Here is a 19,518-nt window from a genome sequence, read left to right as displayed (position 1 = left end):
CAACCTTGAGATGAAGCTTTCATAACGGATCTCCCCAGCTGGGTCTTTCAATAAGCAAGGCTGGGCGCGGATCCTATATGTTGACTCCCACACAATTTGAACACATAAGAGCTTCTCAGTAACCTCACTCAGTACAGAGTGTGCTAAATATTGACACATTTGTGAACATGAACCCAACAGCTGCAAGTACAATATGTCCTGATGAATGGACAGATAAATTAAAAACAAATCATGAAACACAAGCACAAATCCAGCTGATAAAACACAACGTATGTCAGAATAAGGTGTAAATATTCATGCGTCAATGTACCTCACTCGTTCTGAAGATGACCCTGTAGTTGTACTGCTGGCCATGCTCCTTGTGTTCATCCAGCTTCTCCCTCCTCAGACTCACCGCCACTGGGCCCAGGTTCTCATCTACCCCGAGGTAGTTCCAGTGTTCTGCGGGTGAAGTGGAATGAGGTTTGAGGCAGGGGTGAACAGAAATGGATGAAGTGAAAAAGAGGAAGAAATTACAGAAAAGGACAGAACCTGGGACATCAAAGGACGGCTTTGTCACTTTGCCAATTTTAAAGCTCAATTCTATTGATCTAATGTGTGAAGGATGCAAAAACCTGCCACAAAAATTACCCTTGCATGTCAAAAAAATACATTCACTGCTTGCCAACTTTTCTCTTACACTTATTGAAATGCAGAATGCAGCATTTGCATGAATACTGAATATTGTGCCAGTGGTCTAAAACAGTTAAAGCTAGGCTGTAAGCAGAAACTGCCAATTTTTTCTGCTAATAACAGGTACATTTTTTAAAGAATTATCTACATGCACAGCATTTGATTTCAGACAGACTACTTCCACAACAGCCATCAAAATTAAGAAATTATGAATTTAAAAGGCCATTTTTTGCTCACCTCTGAGGTAGAAGTACTTTCTGTAGTAATAGGCGCCAAGGTCAACGTGTTCCACAATGTATCGTTTGGACCTGTCGGCATGTTGGCTTGGCCCATCCTTGGATGCCTCCAACACCGCCACACCAGCATTGGTAAAATGAGTAGTGAGGGTGGCATCCAAAGGTCCTTCCTCTGTACTGCCAGAAGAATTGCTTGAACTCCCACCACTACCTATGCTGCCCTGCTGGAGGATGCAAGACAAGGAAAAGTAAAGCAAGTACGCTAGCACCACAATATTACTCTTCAGTGCATCCTCAACATGCGTTAATCAACTTTTAAGTGATTGTCTTAATGATTTTTAAACGAGAAAGTTCAGGTTTTTATAAAATCTCATCCTATTGTTCCACAAAACCTACCTGTTTAGCGGGAGAGATGTTCCTCTCACCCTCCCCTCCAATCTCATTCCTGAAGCAAGGGCAGCTGAGCACCAGGTCATTGCTCTTGTCATCACCAGGGTCCAAGGCAGGGTTGGTACTGTGTGCTCCTGTTCCCTCCTTACTCAGCTCCTCTTGTGAGCCACAGGGTGATCCATACACACCACTCTGATTGGAGGAAAGGGAGGATGTGGCCGAAGCCGAGGCAGCAGCAGCAGCCGAGGCTCCAGTTGTGGTGTTCTTGCGTTTAGACCCAGATTGCCGGCTATGTATTGCCTCATTGAGATCAAAGAGTAGAGACTGGACATCAAAATGGGAAAAGCCTTTTTGGCACAACCAGGGTTTGGGAGGTGGGCAACTCTCATCCCCTTTCCCCCCATCTTCAACATCTGAGCCAGCCCTTGATGTGTCACCCTCTACCTTCACACTACGCAGCTTACGGAATATTGACTCTCCACCTGTCTCTGACTTTGACCTCCTCTTCAAGTGCTTCTCTCGTTCCTTCAGCCGACTGGCAGGGCTACCTCTGACTGGACCTAAAGGTCCATCTGGCAGGTCTAGGGCAGCTTGCTTTATTGGAGCCACGGTAAGTAGCTCCGTTAGCCTCTCTGGAGCTGGGCTTCGCTGATCAGGGGCTTCAGAAGACTGGTATCCCTTTAGCATGTCAAAAAAGCTCTCTCCTGACACACCATGTTTATCTATGGATGAAGTGCTGCCGTACTCACGGTGCATGGGTGTCCATCCGGAGAACGACCAGCCCTCATTGCCATCACCATCCAGCTCACTGATAGTTATATCGCTGTTACTGCGCTGGCGGATACGCCTCATGCCTTTGCGAGGTGAGCCTAGATAGCCATCTGGTGACAGGAAGCGATTGTCCTTTCCCTTGCTCTGCATCTTGCTCTTTAGTGTGTTATGGATGTTGCGCAGCATGGATGAGTCCTGAGGGCTTATCAGGTGGCCCAGCTTGGCTGACAGATTGCTGTGGGCTGTGACGGCTGACACCCCTCCTCCTCCACTGCCACCACTACCACTACCACCACCTCCCCCTCCTCCTCCACCACCACCTCCCCCTCCTCCAAGTCTTTCTCTATCTCCACTTCCTGATCCTGAAGAGCTGGTGGTGTTGGTAGAGCTGGGGGAGTCTGTTTCTACAGTGATATGCCAAACACCCCCTCCTCCTCCATCTTTCCGTGGGGGCCAATCAGCCACCCGAGCCCGGACCCCCATTTTGGGGACGCCGGGGTTGGTGCCGGTGGTGGAGGAAGAGGAGATGTGGGCGCTCTCACTGCGGGGTGGTGGTGCACCTCCATTGGGCAGTCGCAGGCGGCGGGTATAGAACTCATCAGTAGCCGGCACAGAGCCCCCGACTGAGCGTTCTGTCTGAGAACGCTTCAGACTGGTCATGATGGAGATGGGAAAGGGTGTGGGGAGGGGAGATGGGAGGGAAAGGTAGGGATGGGTTGCTGATGGGTTTAGATTCGGCTTAACATAATGCCCACTGAGTGAAGTGACAAGTCTCACGGACACATTTGGTGCTGCAGAAGGAGCAAAAGAAAGAAGACATGAATAGGTCTCATTGTTGAACAATCAATACTCAACAAAAGATAATAAATCAATAGTCTCCACTCAACGGAATGGTAGCAATTACAGAATCTCACCAATGCCCTATGACGTATGAGATGTTGCAAACATGGCTGGCTTTAAACTTTTACAAATCAAGTGCTGAATGCTAAAGAGATAGAAAATACTGTACATAGAATATTAAGTCAAAGGCCTCAAGCTTGTGTTCTTTTCAATAAAAAAACAGCAGAGATGCTGTACCTTTTCAGAGTCGAAGCTTTATGAAGAGCCGCTGAAGTCTCTAAAAAGCAGTCTGCATTGCAACCATGCTAGAGGAGAGCTCAATTCAGTCTGGATGAAACCAACTCAGCAACTGAGAATGGTACAGAGAGAAAGGGCATAGATAGGAAGAGGAAGAGAGAAATCAACGGAAAGAGCAATCAACATCACGTTTTACACTATCAAATCTTGCCTTGATTTCAGCTACTTCAAGGGCCACAATTATAAGCAATGGGAAACAGTATTTTGTTGAAATATTTAACAGTAAGACCCCCAAGCTCATGTTCATAACACAGACAAACAACAAGAACCAACAATAAAAATTAGGCTATATTTGAGAGACACTGTATTTGTGAGCCTGGGTAGTCTACAGTTTTGAGAAATCATTCCATTTTACTGCAGGGTCACATATTAGACCACTAACAGATAATGATTCTATTCACAGATACAGAGTTTACCAGCTTTGCACGAGATCATTGTATTAGTCATGGAAAACATTACACAGGCTGTGAAAATTGAGAACGATGTCTGCTAGGGCTCTGGAGAAAACCTTGCTCAAAATTACCCTTGTACTGTCATCAGGGTTCTCTGCAATTTTCAACAGAAAGCTTTTGTTATGAACGGGGAGGCATTTTGATAATACATGGGTATTTTCCAGGCAGCAAGGGTCCAGCAAAAAATGCAATCGAGCTCCAAAAGTGAATTGCAGATGCGAGCAAATCTGGCATTCGACCCAGAGAATAAATGTTGAGGTACGTTGGGCCTCTGCTTTATTGGTTGTGACCTTTTTTTTTAAAAACGTCTACTATCTCACAAACTGAGCAAAGTGCAATGCTAATTCATCCTGTTAAGTATTTATACATCATTTTGTAGAACCATGCCAGCTAATACCTGAATGAAAGGTGGTTAAGGATTTAATTCTTATTGCTGTCAGAAACGGAGTGTCTTTTTGTTTGGATTTTTCTTCTTAACATCAAAGGAGCCATGACACGCTTGACCTCACCGTCAAAGGCCTTGGACAGCTCTAAGACAGCCAACACATCTTGAAATTTCCCTTGTAGGGCTCAGGAGATTAATGTAATATAGAACAATAAGTACAAAAAACATTTCCATGCATGAGGGTGTACAGCTTCCATGTGTATGGGCAGATTTGGACCATTAGACAGTAAAAAAAACAAGTGTAACCCCGCTTTGAAGCCTCAAGTTTGGCATCATGGTTGTCTTGGTTTTTCATCTTCTAAAAAGCAATCTTTTTAAAGCATACCCTGCTTTATCTTCTATTTGACTGTAAATGGCACCATAAATTACAAAATTAAAACCATGCTGTATTGAAGGATACTTGAAACCACTGATTGAGGCCATGAACTCTTCAGGAAAACGTTTATTGAGCTTGTAAATTAAGCAAAAAATCAAATAATTTTCTCATAAGCTTACATATACTCAGGTTTCCTTTTTTGCAGCCAGTGGAGTCGCCCCCTGCTGGCCATTAGAGAGAATCCAGGTTTAAGGCACTTCCATATTGGCTTAACTTTCCAGGCCTTATGCTGAAAAGCTTCATTCAAAAATGATGCGACAGTGATTGCCTCACATAGACAGTAATGACAGAGGAGAGACTTTCAGTTTGCTTGAGTTTGTGTTTGTCTACTGGTTTGCCGTTAATGGTGCACTACCTTGCTCTTCCAGACCACACTTTCTATCACCATGGAGATAAGGACTTGTACAGGGCATGTTTCTGTGCTCTGTGTGTGTGTGTGTGTATGTGTGAGAGGAAAAAGAACAGGGCGATTGATTCCTTCCCTTCACTTCCCACAGACCTCCCTCTGAACAGTCTCACAATTCAATACAGAACAGTTGAGTTTTTCATTTGCAATTATTAATGCTTTGAGCAGCACAGACTCCTATACTCCTTATATACTTTGGTGTTGGGTCAGAAATTTCACAGATACCTCATAAAACCATAACTATCTGCATGGATCAATGCCACAAGTTGTCGGAGAATTTTCTCTTTTTTTGTGATATGGATGAACTGACCCTTTCACAAAGATCTGAGGTGCTTTGTTGCAGTATTCTGCAGCCTTATGGGCAGCACTCCTGACACTACAGTTTCTCCTCTACTCCAACACTGTCTGTGAGTGGTTCAGATGGGTCTGTCTGAGCAGCATGACATCCTAGTCTTGGCTTCGGTTTGGCTTTAAACACGAAAGTGTTTGAAGTCTAACAGGCAGAAACACTAAAGTAAAAACTCAAAAGTCTTTCCCATTTCACAGCCAGGTGTTGGTGAGCTTCTGTGTGTCTGACTGGGAGATTTCCATGTGCAGACAAGCATACTGCACAGGTTTGTGTTGTGGGAATATTTTTGATATGCTAAAGAGGCGTTTAAGTATTCTGTTGGAGATCATATAAAAACAATGACAAAAAAACTTTCTGGAAAATTATCTTAGAGCTCACAAGCAGTCACGTCATCTCAGCTGGTGTATCATTAGAACAGATATATATAATCAACCAGGGTGGAATAATCCAAAAATTTTAATTCATTCTCAGAGGAGATTATGAACTGTGCAACTCAGAGAGCATGAATATAGATGAACCCCCTTAAACTTTTTATTTCACCGTAAATATCCAAAAATCAGCCAAAACTGTCTCCAACCTAATGTAGACCAGAGGTTCATCACTCCTTTCAAAGCTTCTTTGATTAGACTCAAATGCACCAAATACCAAATCAAAGACTCAAAGACTCACAAAAATAGCATTCATCCAAACACAGGTAAGTAAGGATGACTATGAACAACCATGACAAAAAAAACAACCCCCACCCACAGGATTAGACAGTAAAAATGTAAACACAGTTATTCGTCACCATATACTATAAAAGATGGGGAGGGGTCCCTATCACTAGGGGAAAATGTTGGCAAATTCAGGTGTGGGTGTCCACTTAGAGTACATCAAGGCAGCAACGAAACACTGCACATTTTCAATTATCACTCACTACCGAAGCTAAAAGTGGAGAGTCCCAGTCTTTTTTCCCAATTTAGACTCAGTAGACTAAAAGGCTGTTCCACTGATGGCGAGCCTTGTTGCACAAGTGGCATGTTCCTCCGCAACACCCAATCAGAGGGCTCAGCGTGATACACTGTGCATATCATTACAGACAATGACACTGACAAGCTGATTATAAGGGAGATCTTGGACCAAAAAAAGAGCAAAAATACATTTTATTTCCCCAAATTATACAAGCAAGAGGAAAATATGTTTCTATTTTTTTATTGAGAACTGCAAGAAAGTAAAGTTCAATAGTAGAAGTCACAAAGTAGTAGCACTGCATTGTCCTCCACTTGAAGCCAAAGACGCCTTTGAACATCACACTCAAAAAGCGAATCCCAAATAACTACCTGCAGAGTGCCTTTCTCCTTCTCCTCTGAGGACTGTGTAGTACTCTTTAATGAGAGTCGAGGACAATGAGACAAACGGTGAAAGAGAGACAAAGAGTTAGAGAACAGAGGGGGGAGAGGATTATACTGTATGTTAGGTTGGGACACTGGGAATTGAAACGAATGAATGTGGCATAGCGTGCCTCTCTGCAGTCGCAGAGGACCAATTACACTGACAGATACTCAGTAACCTTTAGCAGTGTCTAAACGAAGCAGATTTCTGTGGTAAATATGTAGCACCGCTGCTCAATGCAGCAACGTGCTGCAGAGGTTGTCTGCTGGCCCAGTCAGCCAGAGACTGTTAACAGGGGGACTTATTTGCATCTAACTGATAATGGCGTCTGGAAGCATGAGCATGACATTACAGAAGCATTGTTGTAACATCCTCTCAAGCATCTGAGCATAATAGCGGTGTAGTTATAGGGGTTTTTAGTGATTCTTTTTTTTGTTAGCCGTGTTGAATTTATAAGCAGTCACTTCTTTGAAAGAACAGCTCCAATTATACCCGAGTTAATATCATTCATCATCAATTTATTATTCATGTGCTGAACTGTTTGTTTGCCTGTGGACACATTTGTGACATTTTTCCATGTTAAACTGACTTGCTCTGCACTGGCTAAGAGACTCCAGGCTTCACTAGCGACTAATTGGAATTAATTAACTGAAGTGAACCAACTGAACACCATCTCAATTTTCCCCATAATTAAAACCAAATTACACAGTCCTTTCCAAGATTTCCTTATGAATCTACAGTTCGGCTCATTTATATGGGATTATAAGAAGACAAGAAAAAGTTATTACCAAAAACATTGATGAGGAATAAACTGTAATATTTATGGATTAATTTACTAATGAGAAAAAATGCCATAAGGGTGTCATTATTGTTCCTATGATAACTCCAAAATACTCTATGTAAACCATAGTACCGCTTACGCTTGTTTAAAATGTGTCTGGCTGCTGCAGTCAAAGGTTGTTGTCAAGCAGCACAGGTGTGCCGGTAAGAACATAGTGTGAGTGTGTTCACTGCGCGAATGTGCTCAAGTGCACGGTGAGTCATACACACCTGAAAATTACAGAGCAGACAGGCTCTGTAACTAACTGACTGAGAGAGGCTCGCGATGAACAATGAAAGGAGACACAGTCATAGAAAAACTCTTGAAAAGAGAGGCCACAAAAAGTTGAGCAGAGGGTTCTTAGAGTGAGAATGAGTGTGTGTGTGTGTGTGTGTGTGTGTGTTTGCAGGTTTAGCTCAGGTGCAGAGTCTGAAACCGTATATCATTTCTCTTTCTTCTCAGAAACACTGTGAACTGGGTTGTTAATATTTCTAGACAATTGCAGAGTGAATCAGTGCTCAGCGCTGATTAATCAGCCTGTATTGTACTCGATGAAAATACATAGTTTTTCCCAGGCCTGTGGTTAATGAAGATCACCGCCTTGCAATCACAGAGAAGTTATTTAACTACAGCAGGAGACTACAGACAACAACAAAATTTAAAGACAACAAAATAAGGAGGAAAAATCTATGGGTTTCTGTCAATTGTGCTGTTTTTATGTTACCAAATCTACACCTGTTTCCACAGACAGACATCATTACCACACCGACCAGTGAGTCATGTCAAGTCACATCATGTCAACACATCCAATGTCTCAATCGGTTTTACAAACCCACAACAGAAACAGACCCAGCCCAAGCTCAAAAAGAAGTAGAGGAGGAGGAACCAGAAGCCTTTGGACATAAAAAGGCCGCAGATAATCAGAAAGAGAGAGACACTGAGTCAAACCCAACATGTCCTCTCAAACACCTGTTGCCAAGATGCTGCTGGGCATAGGCGTGACCGTAAAGGCGAGATATCCATGTGCGTGTGTGCACGTGCATTTGTTCACATGTGGGTGTAAAGCCACTGCAGGTAGCACAAAAGAGCCTAAGGACCAAAATCTGGAAAAGATCCAGATTATGACTCAGGCGTTTCTCTCTGTCTCACACACAAATACACACAAAGGACCAGATGATGAGCGTTGCGTCACATTGTTTTTTTTCTCACCGAGCCATTTTTCCCAGGCTCAGTGGCATTAGCGTGTGAATTTTCAGTTGGTTTTAAGTTTGTGCCAGTGTAGATGGGAAAGCATCAAACTCCTCACTCAAAGTCAAACTTCATCGAATAGAAACAAGATGCAGTTCAGGGTGTTTTCTGGGAACTGCAACTCACACATGGATCGGCAACAATGACGGATCTGCGCCAGCAACTTCCCAAAACACACTTTTTTAACAAAATGCAGGTATTCCAAAATGAAACAGCAGTGGCCTCGTGCTCTTAAATGCTACACAGCCATCTGAAAGCCAAACAGCTTTTCATCCCAGCTTGTCTGAGTGTAGATGACGAAATGGCAGCTCAAGACACAGAGGAAAGATAAGGGGAAAAAAAAGAAATAAATCAAACATTATTCTCTTTGAAAGCTGCCAGGCAGCAGGCACTCCAACGTGTTGGAGTTCCAGCCCAGAGCCTTTTAAAGTGAAATTCTAATTGTGTGGAAAGATAAACGTGCTTGGCTGTCTTTTTCCTCCCTCTGCAGAGCTCGGCAGTGGGGTGGGGTCTCCTCTCCGGCTCACTGAAATGCAAAAGGGGCTTTTTGGGCGCTGTGAAGTCTGCCATTGTTGTTCTTCTTCTCTGGTGTGTGAAATTGCGAAGGCGTTTTACGGCACGCACTCTCCGATCCCCAGCTATCACAGAATGGCGACGGAGGCAGTGGGAGGAGATGAGCAGAGATTTGACCGAGTGATGAAAGAGGAGTCTATATGTACGTGAGTGTTTTTGTCGGTGTAAGCGGCTGTCATTTAATAATGGAAGACATCGATTTTGCTCTGGTTCCAGGTATCTGAAAGGATGATTATGAAGATCCTTACAGCTTCATAACAAAATATGCCTGTAAAAAACCTAAAAAAATATCCCTTAATACTGAACTGAATGTTGCTGTCACTCATGTGCACATCCAATCCCTCAAACAACAACTCGGAGATGCATGGAGCTTTCATCAAGGGTAGAGGCTTCATGGTAAAGTCAAGCAAAGTCATCCATGCAGCCTCTCTCTGTCACTTCTCCATTTTAGCTGCACTTTTTGAGTCTCATTAGTCAAACAGATGTTTTTGAAGCACTGAGTCACAAATGTGGAACATCTCATTTCCACATTTGTGACTCATTTCTTCATGACTCCACTGACACTTGTATTAGTTTCATTGTCATTAAATGGGACCCTCTTTCTTTTCAGCAAAGCTAGCAGACGGACATGCTTTATAAAAATGTAAAATATTCTCACCTGGCCTTCCTTTAAAAGCAACACGTCTGTAATTTGACTGCGGGCGTCTGGATCTCTTGCACATAAAAATCACCTAAAAAGACAAAGAGGAAAATAGTTGAATGTTACAAGGATCAACCTTGAACGGCGTCATCTTGGCTAAATAAAGTTAATTATATTCAGAATCATAAGAGTATTTTTACCAAACAAGTGTGGATGGCAGCTTTTTATATGGCCTTTGCATTCTTCTTCTTCTATGCTGTATGTCCTCATATCAAATCTTTTACAGTGTGTCCATGAACACATTAGGTGTTACTTAAACTTCTTTGCTGCACATTACACTCGACTGCCATTCTATTAGGTACACCTAGTGGGAACTAATGCAGCAACAAATCCTACTTTCATGCAGGTGAGAGTGTTTTAGAAAGGCGTTGATTCAGGTTCATGGCTGGTTTTGGAGGCTGTAGTTTATGGTGCATTGCTTTTTATTGAGAAGTGTTTTTAATATTTTATCTAACCTTTTTATATCAACGAGTACAGACTAAAATCCTGGAAAACTAGACTTGTGATAGACATTTAGAACAGAAATTTAAAACTATCAGTATGTAAGTATAAAATGTATTTTTGTTAAATATATTTGGCCGAACCTAAAAAGTCCTTGGAATTGGACGTTTTTTCCTTGCAAGCTTGCATGCTTGAGAATGCACAGTTTTCAGTGCATTTAGGTGTGAACACAATAATTGAGCACTCCTTCTTCATCCCTATGGATTAACACCTATGATGACACATTTTTCAATGAGGGAAAAAAAGAAATAGGAGTGATAGGAAATGGATGGGGGTGGGGGGGCGGGGGGGGGCATGGTGGGGATTTAGAGGAGTGAGAGGCTAAGGATAAGTGCCACTTTGGGTTCCAGGTTCATAGTGTGCAACAGTGACACAAATAGCTATGGCCTTCCTGCATCCCCTGTGTGCGTGTGCGTGTGCGTGTGCGTGTGCGTGTTTCCCCTGCAGCCACAGCAACTCAGCTGAACAGACTGGTTAACATACGAGTACATTGAGAATGCATACAGGAAGAGGGAGGTTAGCTCAGCATCACACGTATGACAGCCTCTTATGCTCACCAATGCATTTTAATCAAAGCCACAAACTGTGTCCACAGCAGGGCAGCAGTACCTGTCTCACCCTCACACACACTTCCTTGCCTTCCTCTCACTGTGTTTCAGGGGTCCGAGCCTCATTTGTTTCCCCTCCTCTGTACCTCCATGCTGCAGTGAGAGGTTTTTCACGATAATATACATCTACATTCCTTTATCAAGTAAAAACAAATACGTTCAAATACGAAATGATGATGAAGAACACATGTCAAATACACGTGAAGGTTATTTACCGAAGCGAGTGTCAATTCACAAGAAATATAACGAGCACTTTGACAGAATAACAGGAAACCTGTCCAACAGTCCAATACAATAGCCTTGCATCTCATACTACTTTTGTTCAACTGGCAAAGCTCAACGTTTGTTGATATGAAGAGTTTTGTTGTTGTACTGGTTTTTACAATACAGACACGTGCTCCTGTTATTTTGGCAATGCCAGTTCGACCACTACTGAATTACACTTTTAAGTACAGTTGATCCATATCCAAACAAAACCCATATGAACTTCGGTGCTCTTCACCATTACGCTGGTTTTAAACCATGCACACAGGACAGTGGTATCTGGGTCGCGTGAGCGCTGATGAATCAGGTCCATACAGCCTATTGCCCTCATGATGGCCTGATTTATTATTCATGGCAAGCAGAAAGGATTTTGGGAGGGTGGGGGTTGGTTGGTTGGTTGATAGATGGATAGAGTGATTTTCCCTGCAGGCTGATCTGTTATTTATAGATGGTAATAGTGATGTAACTACATTAGCTCAGGATTCAAACTATAACTACTCTGCTCAATCCAAGATCTTTGATTTATGCACGTTTGAGATGAAACTTTTCATATTTGGCCAACAAATTCACACGGAGGACTGTGAGCATACGGTACTTTATTAGTCAGATGTAGAACAAACGTCCCACTGGTGATTGTAAGGTTTTCTTTAATGTGCAGTATAAAGCTGAGGAAACCCCATTAAACAACAAGCACAAGTAGTTTAGGCTGTCCTCCCATCCCTGACACAGACCTGCTCAATGGACTGATGAGGTGTAGCGTAAGTTTTGACTATTGCTGTGCCACAGGTTTTTGGTCATAAATATTTCTTGCCAACAGGCCATATATGGTCACTATGAGTTAAGATTAAAAGTTTGACAAAAAGTGAGTTTTGCATCACTAAAAACTGGAGGGATGACACACTTTTATACAATGTTCTGCAAACCCATAATTGGCCTGACTGGTCTGGTATTGAGGTCAAAACTTTAAACCTCGAAAAGCCTTAACTGCTGCTCCGCTTGTCTAATTAAAATGAAAGTGCAGGTATGCTGCATCTCATTACTGACAGGGCCAAGGGTGGAGGGCTTCTTGTTGCCTGCTGCTTAATCTTCTGAGGACATTTCATCTGTCTGATTTTTAAAAAATCTGCATTGCTCGGCAGAGGTTGCAGAGTTGTTTTTACTTTGCACTTTGCACTGAATGGTTTGTCAATCTGGGTTTTCTAATGACATGCACACTCCCTGCCTTAAATCTCACTGTTGTCTTCATAAACAGGCTGCAAAACAAATCACTATAATTAACAATCCCTGATCGGTAATGGATATTCAAATACAAAGAGAATACATTATTATCAAACCTAACTCGAAAAGGACCCAAAATTAGTAGCAAAAAGCTAATCTGAGAAAATCTGATCTGAATTTCTGCAGTGCAACCCTGACAAGCACGTGTTCCTTCCTCTGAAACGCTGCTCTCACACCTTGTTCACTCTTGGGTGTCTCCATAAGACAATAAATAAGTCAACAGTGGAGAACACACACATGCACTCAAGACACACATAGACTGAACAAGGGTTGTCCTATTTGAGAGGTTCCAATCCATTTACTAGAACCCTTCAGTGCCTAAAGATAAGCAACTGAAGCTAACCAAGCTGCAGGCCGCGTGTTTGAATGATCCTGTTTAGGTTCCTCGGATTGGGCAGTAGCTGCACGGTGTGTGTGTGTGTGTGTGTGTGTGTGTGTGTGTGTGTGTGTGTGTGTGTGTGTGTGTCCTAGTGACACACTGATTTGATACTCAGTATTGGTATGGGTGTGATAAAGTTAGAGTTTAATAAAGATCATTTGGCAGTGTACCTGTTAATTAAATTTAGCTAAACTAAACTGATTAAAATCATGTTCATCAAGTCATCTCAGTAAATCTATTTCCCTCCACCAAGGTCGTCAAGTTGTCAGCCACACAGAGGCAAGTGGTGAGCCACCAACAGCTGACATACAAATAACCTTGGCCCTCTGAATCACAATTGAGATGTTTCCTGAACCAATGCTAAACTCTTCCACAGCTAATTGCAACGCGTTTAAAAAGCGATTATTTTTCCCACCTCTTCTTCTCAGGGCTGTTGTATTTGTTGGCTGCTCTGACCTCAGCAGTGAAGTGGTACTGCTAAAAATAAAACCACTAATCAGATGAAATTTGTCTTCATATGAGCACTCTAACCCATTTTCTGTCTTTATCCATTCAATTACACTTAATAGAACAAAATGCCATAAAAATAGTAAAACACATTCTGCGCGAATGGCTCAGTCAGCTGCGCTCACACAGCAGCAATGAAGCCACCTGGTCGTCTGCAGGAGCCACCTCCGCACCACCACCGAGAGCCCTCTAATCTGTGCCAATCAGATGACGCTAAACAGCCATTTGTTGTTGAACTGGGCACCAGTACACGCCCCCTCCTCATTTCAACAGCCACTGCAGACCCGAGCAAAATGCTGGCATGTAGCAAAAGCAGGCACAGCAGTGAGGGTGACAGAACTAGCAGAGTGATGAATAATAGAGAAAAAGAACTGTGGTGTAATTAACATGGTGGCTGATGTACTGTAGGGAGATAAAGACAGGGAATGAAGAGAGGGTGTTGAGAAAGAGGATGGAGAGGAGATGTGCAGGGTAAAATGAGGAATCAAATCAATTAAAGTGCAGGGAGTTTAAGAAAGGAACATGTTTGAAGAAAGGAAAATGAGAAGGAAACACAACTGAGAGGAACAGAGAAAGCGAGAGAGCAAACCAAACCACAGCCCTGTCATCAAAACCAAAGGGTAAATAAAATCTGGCAGCAGGAACTTTGTCAAACTCAAATTATATGACCCATCTGATGCATCACAAAATAGTGGTACACAAAGGTTCAGAGATAGAGGGAGGAAAAAAGGGAAAGAACAGAAATGTAGAAGATAATTACAAGTTTCACAGCAGGACGTTCATCTCAGCATGGTCTTATGAGCTCTGTTTCAATTTTGTACTGCAAAGTTCACTTTTAACTGGTAACAAAGGGTACATTTTTAGTCATATGAAAGTCCACAGAGTAAATGAGGATGTCTTATTATCCTCTGCATCATTGCACAGGTGATATTTAGCCACAGAGAGAAAATCACAGATTACAGCTTTCTGACAAGAGCTGCAGATTTCCAAAATGGCGCAGGTCTGCGTGGGCTACAGTGAGCTGGAACAGCAATGCAGTGAGGAGAGGAGTGAGTAGGACTGAGAAGTGAAAGCAGCTCATAGAGGAGGACAGACAGACACAAACATGGATGGCAGTGGAGAGAAGACAGGAATGAAAAATGACAAATAATTCCCACCTGAGCTCTCAATCCTAACAGTATATCCACATCAGTTCTGTTAGATTTAAAAGTGCATCTTTCTCCAGTTCAGCCTTCTGTCCACACTAAAAAGCATTTCTCACCCAAAGGCTCAGCTTTTCATAAACAATCTCCAGTGGATGAATCTTAAACGTGCCGGCATGGTGTGCACGGGGAAAAGAGCGAGAGCTTTTGCAAAACAATGACGCAAGCCTCCTCACTGAGTCTGTGGCTGCGTTGTAAGAAAGTTAAGAGCAACTTTCTCTCACCTCTAACCTTCGCTATGAGCTCGCATTTTAAAAGGGATAGTTCGGGTATTTTGAAGTGAGATTGTATGAGCTACTTAGCAATAGGCAGTATATTACCTACAGTAGATAAGTGGTGAGGGGTTAGCAGCAAAACATATGTTATCCACCTAAAAGAAGGCAGACATTTTCAGAGGGTGTGCCGACTGCCATCTACTGTCATACACTGACTATTGATACTATTGATCTCATATATCCCTGCTTCAACAAACCTGAACTATCCCTTTAAATGTCAGTATGACTGATCGCATAGCACAGGTGTCATTCACCTGTATTTAAGCTGATTTTGTGTGACTACATTACAATGATGAAATGATTTAATCAGCACAGCAGCTTACTGTTTAGCATGTAGCATTTATAAGCTAACATTAATTGCCATTCAAACAAACACCTTCTGAGCTAAATCAGCTTCATGATATGACAGCAGAAACTACAGGTATGAACGAAGTTAAAGTGTAATACAGGTGCCTGTATTGTGCAGTGAATACACAGTAAAGAAACTCTGTTCCTTGCTGCTGCTTTCTCGACACAGGGCCGTGCCAGCCTTTGCTTCAGCAGAGGAAGCTGTCTCACATTCCAGCAGGAAACACATCGGCCTGCTTCCCCTGAGGAAGTGACAGGTCATACAGGGAATATGTTTGAGCCAGTCACACTCAAGACTGAAGTCTGGGTGATTTTCAAGAAAAAATAAAACCTCTTACAAACTGGTTCTGGGTTTGCTCAATAAACAGCAGATTATTGGCTCACGTCTTACGGTGTGTTAACAGTCCTCTGCTACATTTACGACACATGTCCTCTTCCCAGTGGGACTACCTGCAGCTGCCGCTATTTGCAAACTATTGTACTGCAACTCAAAAAAGCTTATGTACAAAGCATCCATACAGATTGTTTAATCAAGGTTTTGGGATGTCCGTTCTGACTGTTGCCAGGATTTCCACACTACTAGTTTTGTTTTCTTTTTTTATTCCAGCTAATTGCTGTTGTCATTATTGTGGACAGCTACCTGCTCATATTGCATAAATCCCAGCCACTCAGTGTTTTAAATAGCTCGACAATCACTGTCCGCAGCATGTGTGCTTTACTTCAAGGTCTAAATTTTTTTTTAAAGACCTCATTTAGTCTTGGATGTCATACACAAACAAATACTTTTTTACTGTGTATTTTTATACCTGACTTCAAGCTCTTTGTGAGATGTGCTATAAAAAGATACTGTATAAATAAATTTTACATTTGTGGCAAGTATGGTTGATCCTAAAATTGCATCTGTTACGCAAGATGTTAGTAAGAACTACACAGGTTCCACAGCCAGATAAACCTGTTATCATGTAAAAACACAAGCTCTAACAATCGTACAAAATGGAACCAAAATAACAGCAAAGGTGAAGGCTTTTTGCTTCACCGTTTCATCTATCGTTTCTTTGTTTGTACTAAACACTCTTTGATTACTGAAAGAGTTATGTATCTTTACACACCACAGCAGGGTTCTCCCCAAAGAACATAACAGTGATATCCCATCCCATATCCGTAATGATACACAAAACGTTGCACTTTTCTTAACTTACTACAGAAAACATTTGAACACTTTGCAAGAAATCATAGTCACACTTGGACATATGGACAAGATTGATGCACCTTTTCACAATGACTGCCTGAATCCGCCACACACAACAAAATAGCGTGCAAATACTGTTCATTTACTCTACTAGTTTGTCCATGCTGATGCATATCCCGAGCGTCCCTTGTCATCCAGGACATTCTCAAAACGTTCTGCAGAGAGCCTCGCACGGGCTCATCTGTAAAACTACCCCGAACAAGCAACCTCGCCATATCTTTCAACATAAGTCATGACGGAAACAAACGTAGCAATAATGAAAATCATCTGGTTTGACCTAGAAAGCCTGACAAGAAACAATCCATTTTTCAAAGCCCTCTTTCTCTCTACACTGCAGCCATTATCCATAAGGTAGTAAAGGTGGTGGTTTGAATGAGATCCGACTCCCCATGATACACCTATTTACTGAAATTGACAATGGGCAACAATGACGCATAGCTGCTCTGAGACCACAGTCAAAACCAACACACTGCTAATAGACCCTGTGGTAGTAAGAATATATTGTAAGAAGAATATATTGTTAGAGAATAAATTGCACCATTTGTACCGGGGCTCCTGCTGACAGGTAGGCAGAGGTTTCTGCCCAATTATAGGGGGAAAGGGATGAAGGAGGATAAGGCGGACCGCTAGAATAGACCTAATGAGGACGTGGTATGATTGCTGTGGGACTGGAGAGACACACGCTCATTTGTGCCTACAGCAAGTGTATTCGATTGGTGGAGAATGGCCAGAATGAAGTGGCGGAGAGAGCGATAGAGATAGAGATAGATAGGGAGAGATAATGGAAGTGAGAAGGATTGATTCCTCACTCAATGTGAGAGCATGTGGGAGGAGATGAGATGCTGAGAATGAAAGTGGGAAAGAGAGAGATGGATACAGAAAGTAAGTGAGTAGTCCATCAAGTCAACTATCCCCTCACTCTTTTCCGTCTTTCCATCCATCCATACATCTATCCACCTCATAAAGACACAGCTGACAGAGGCAGTGCTGTGGGAACCATTCATAATGATACAAGTCCTCAAAGTACAGTCTCACCACATGCAAACACGTCTAAGCCTGTAAAACAACCACTGACACTTTGTCAAGGCTGTGCAGCATTCAGTGGGAGTGGAATAAAACCTGAAAAGACAAGGCAAACATATGATGGGATGCCAGCCTTTTGTTCAAATAGAGTCCATTTTCCGTCCACACAACACTGAATGGGCCTGCGGTCTATTGTGCCAGACTGAACGCAGATGTAACTACTGTACGTCCTTTACATTGACATATAATCATACACTCTTATGTAACCGCGTTGAACTTTTCCCTTCTGTGAGGAATATGACTCGTAATGGTACTTAGCCTCAGTCAATGTGACTCAGTGCCATCTGAACTGACACTCACTGCCCAGTGCTGGTTTGTTCTTAACTGAGAGTGATTGGAAGACTTTTATACTGGAGTGCAATTTAAGTGCATCTATGTGCGACACCCCCCACCCCCCCCACCCCCACCCCCACCCCCACCCAATATGTAAGTGCTTTAAAAGTACAGAAAATACTGCAACTTGAACTTTTAGAAAGGCAGTTTTTTGGTGTGGATGTCTTAGCCTGAAAATACAGAGAAAATATTTTGTCTCTCTGTAGCCTGAAGGTCTCAACATGAGAAAAATACCTTTAATGAGCTTGAAACTGGCTGTGGCCTCTGTTGACCAAGGTTTTAAATGAGATCCAATGGCAATCATTTTTAAGTAGGTTAAATATTTTACTGTCTAAGATTAACTAACCATAAAGACACTCAGCTCGGTCCTGTATCATGTTAATATTAAAATCTAACAAGAGGAATGGCATGCAGTAGTAAAGTGTATGTGGCATACATGCAGCTCCTGTGTGTAAGAAATGCTGGACTATGCTTTCTGGAATTCACATTCACAAACTTTCACTGTAAACTTGGATTTCATCCTCATTTTCAAACAGACCGACTGACTTCCAGAGTCCTGCATGTTCAGAAATCCACAAACTTAATTGACCACAGCTTTTACTTTTGGACCCTGGGAGCTTTTAATAGAAAGTGACAAACACATCCTTTTTTCCTGTTTGATCTCTCTCATTACATTCCTTTCTTCCACTTTCTATTATGGTTTCTGTCTCTCTTCCCTGGTGTGTTTTTCTTCCTCTCTCCACGCTATCTCTCATTGCGAGTCTTTCTCCCCCTCTCTCCCTCATACTTGTGTGAATATAGTAGTATCTGTATCTATGTGTCTATGTGTGTGTGTGGGAGGGGAGGAGAGCAGCATTGCTGGCTGGAGGAGGAGGTGAGAGAGAGAGAAAGAAGTGAAAGAGGGAAAGAAACACAGAGAGAGAGAAGCAAAGCATTTACTGGAACAAAACATGCTGTTTCAGTCTCATAGATAAGGGCCGCCTACTCACCATTTTTTATCTCAAAGCAGATTGCTCCTCATTTTTACAATCTCTATCATTCCCAAAGTTTTATATGCTGTATTATATTATATCATATTTAACATTAGGTTTGTCCTGCCTGCTGCCATTAGAGTCGCCAGACCCACCATCTGTCCAGTCTCTATAGTGTAACTCCAGATCTGAAGTAGTGGCATTAACTTTTCAGTGCTGGGCAGACCGATTAAGATGACTGTGGAAAATGGGAATAAGACACTTACAACAGTTTAAGAGGTCTTGTCTATCTAACACAATCCCAGTGATAAGGGGCTACAACAAATCCTCCATAAAATGGGTTCATGTAGAAGAACTGAATCCTTAACAAAGAAAACGCTGGAGCTTTGATTATCTTGTGGAGGTCACTTTTTAAATCGACTATTACCGCACATGCATGGCAACAGGTGGTTTGATGAAAGAATTCTCATATTCAACAAACAACTGACAGTTTATTTCATGTTTGAGCTCATCAGCTTCATTGATTTTTCTAAATAAATTATTTTTCAGATTTTGATGCAGCAACACATTTCAA

General features: G+C 42.3%; 1 protein-coding gene across 3 annotated transcripts in view; it reads right to left on the bottom strand.

Annotated features, from left to right (window-relative positions):
• sipa1l1 (signal-induced proliferation-associated 1 like 1) overlaps positions 1-19,518 on the bottom strand; it is a 75,018-nt gene that overhangs the window by 29,051 nt on the left and 26,449 nt on the right. The window contains exons 4-8 of one of the 3 annotated variants that reach the window (XM_076755759.1): positions 9,905-9,977; positions 3,147-3,258; positions 1,305-2,860; positions 910-1,132; positions 311-441 (exon numbers count right to left, since the gene is read on the bottom strand). In XM_076755759.1, the coding sequence (XP_076611874.1) occupies positions 311-441; positions 910-1,132; positions 1,305-2,729 (1,779 nt within the window). In that variant the 5' untranslated portion in view covers positions 2,730-2,860; positions 3,147-3,258; positions 9,905-9,977. Of the gene's footprint in view, positions 1-310; positions 442-909; positions 1,133-1,304; positions 2,861-3,146; positions 3,259-9,904; positions 9,978-19,518 lie in introns of those variants that run through there. The other 2 variants (XM_076755760.1, XM_076755761.1) reach the window with 2 other exon arrangements.

The sequence above is a fragment of the Chaetodon auriga genome, chromosome 18 (genome assembly GCF_051107435.1).
Source record: "Chaetodon auriga isolate fChaAug3 chromosome 18, fChaAug3.hap1, whole genome shotgun sequence".
NCBI classification, from domain to species: domain Eukaryota; kingdom Metazoa; phylum Chordata; class Actinopteri; order Chaetodontiformes; family Chaetodontidae; genus Chaetodon; species Chaetodon auriga.
This window is presented reverse-complemented; position numbering and strand designations above follow the sequence as displayed.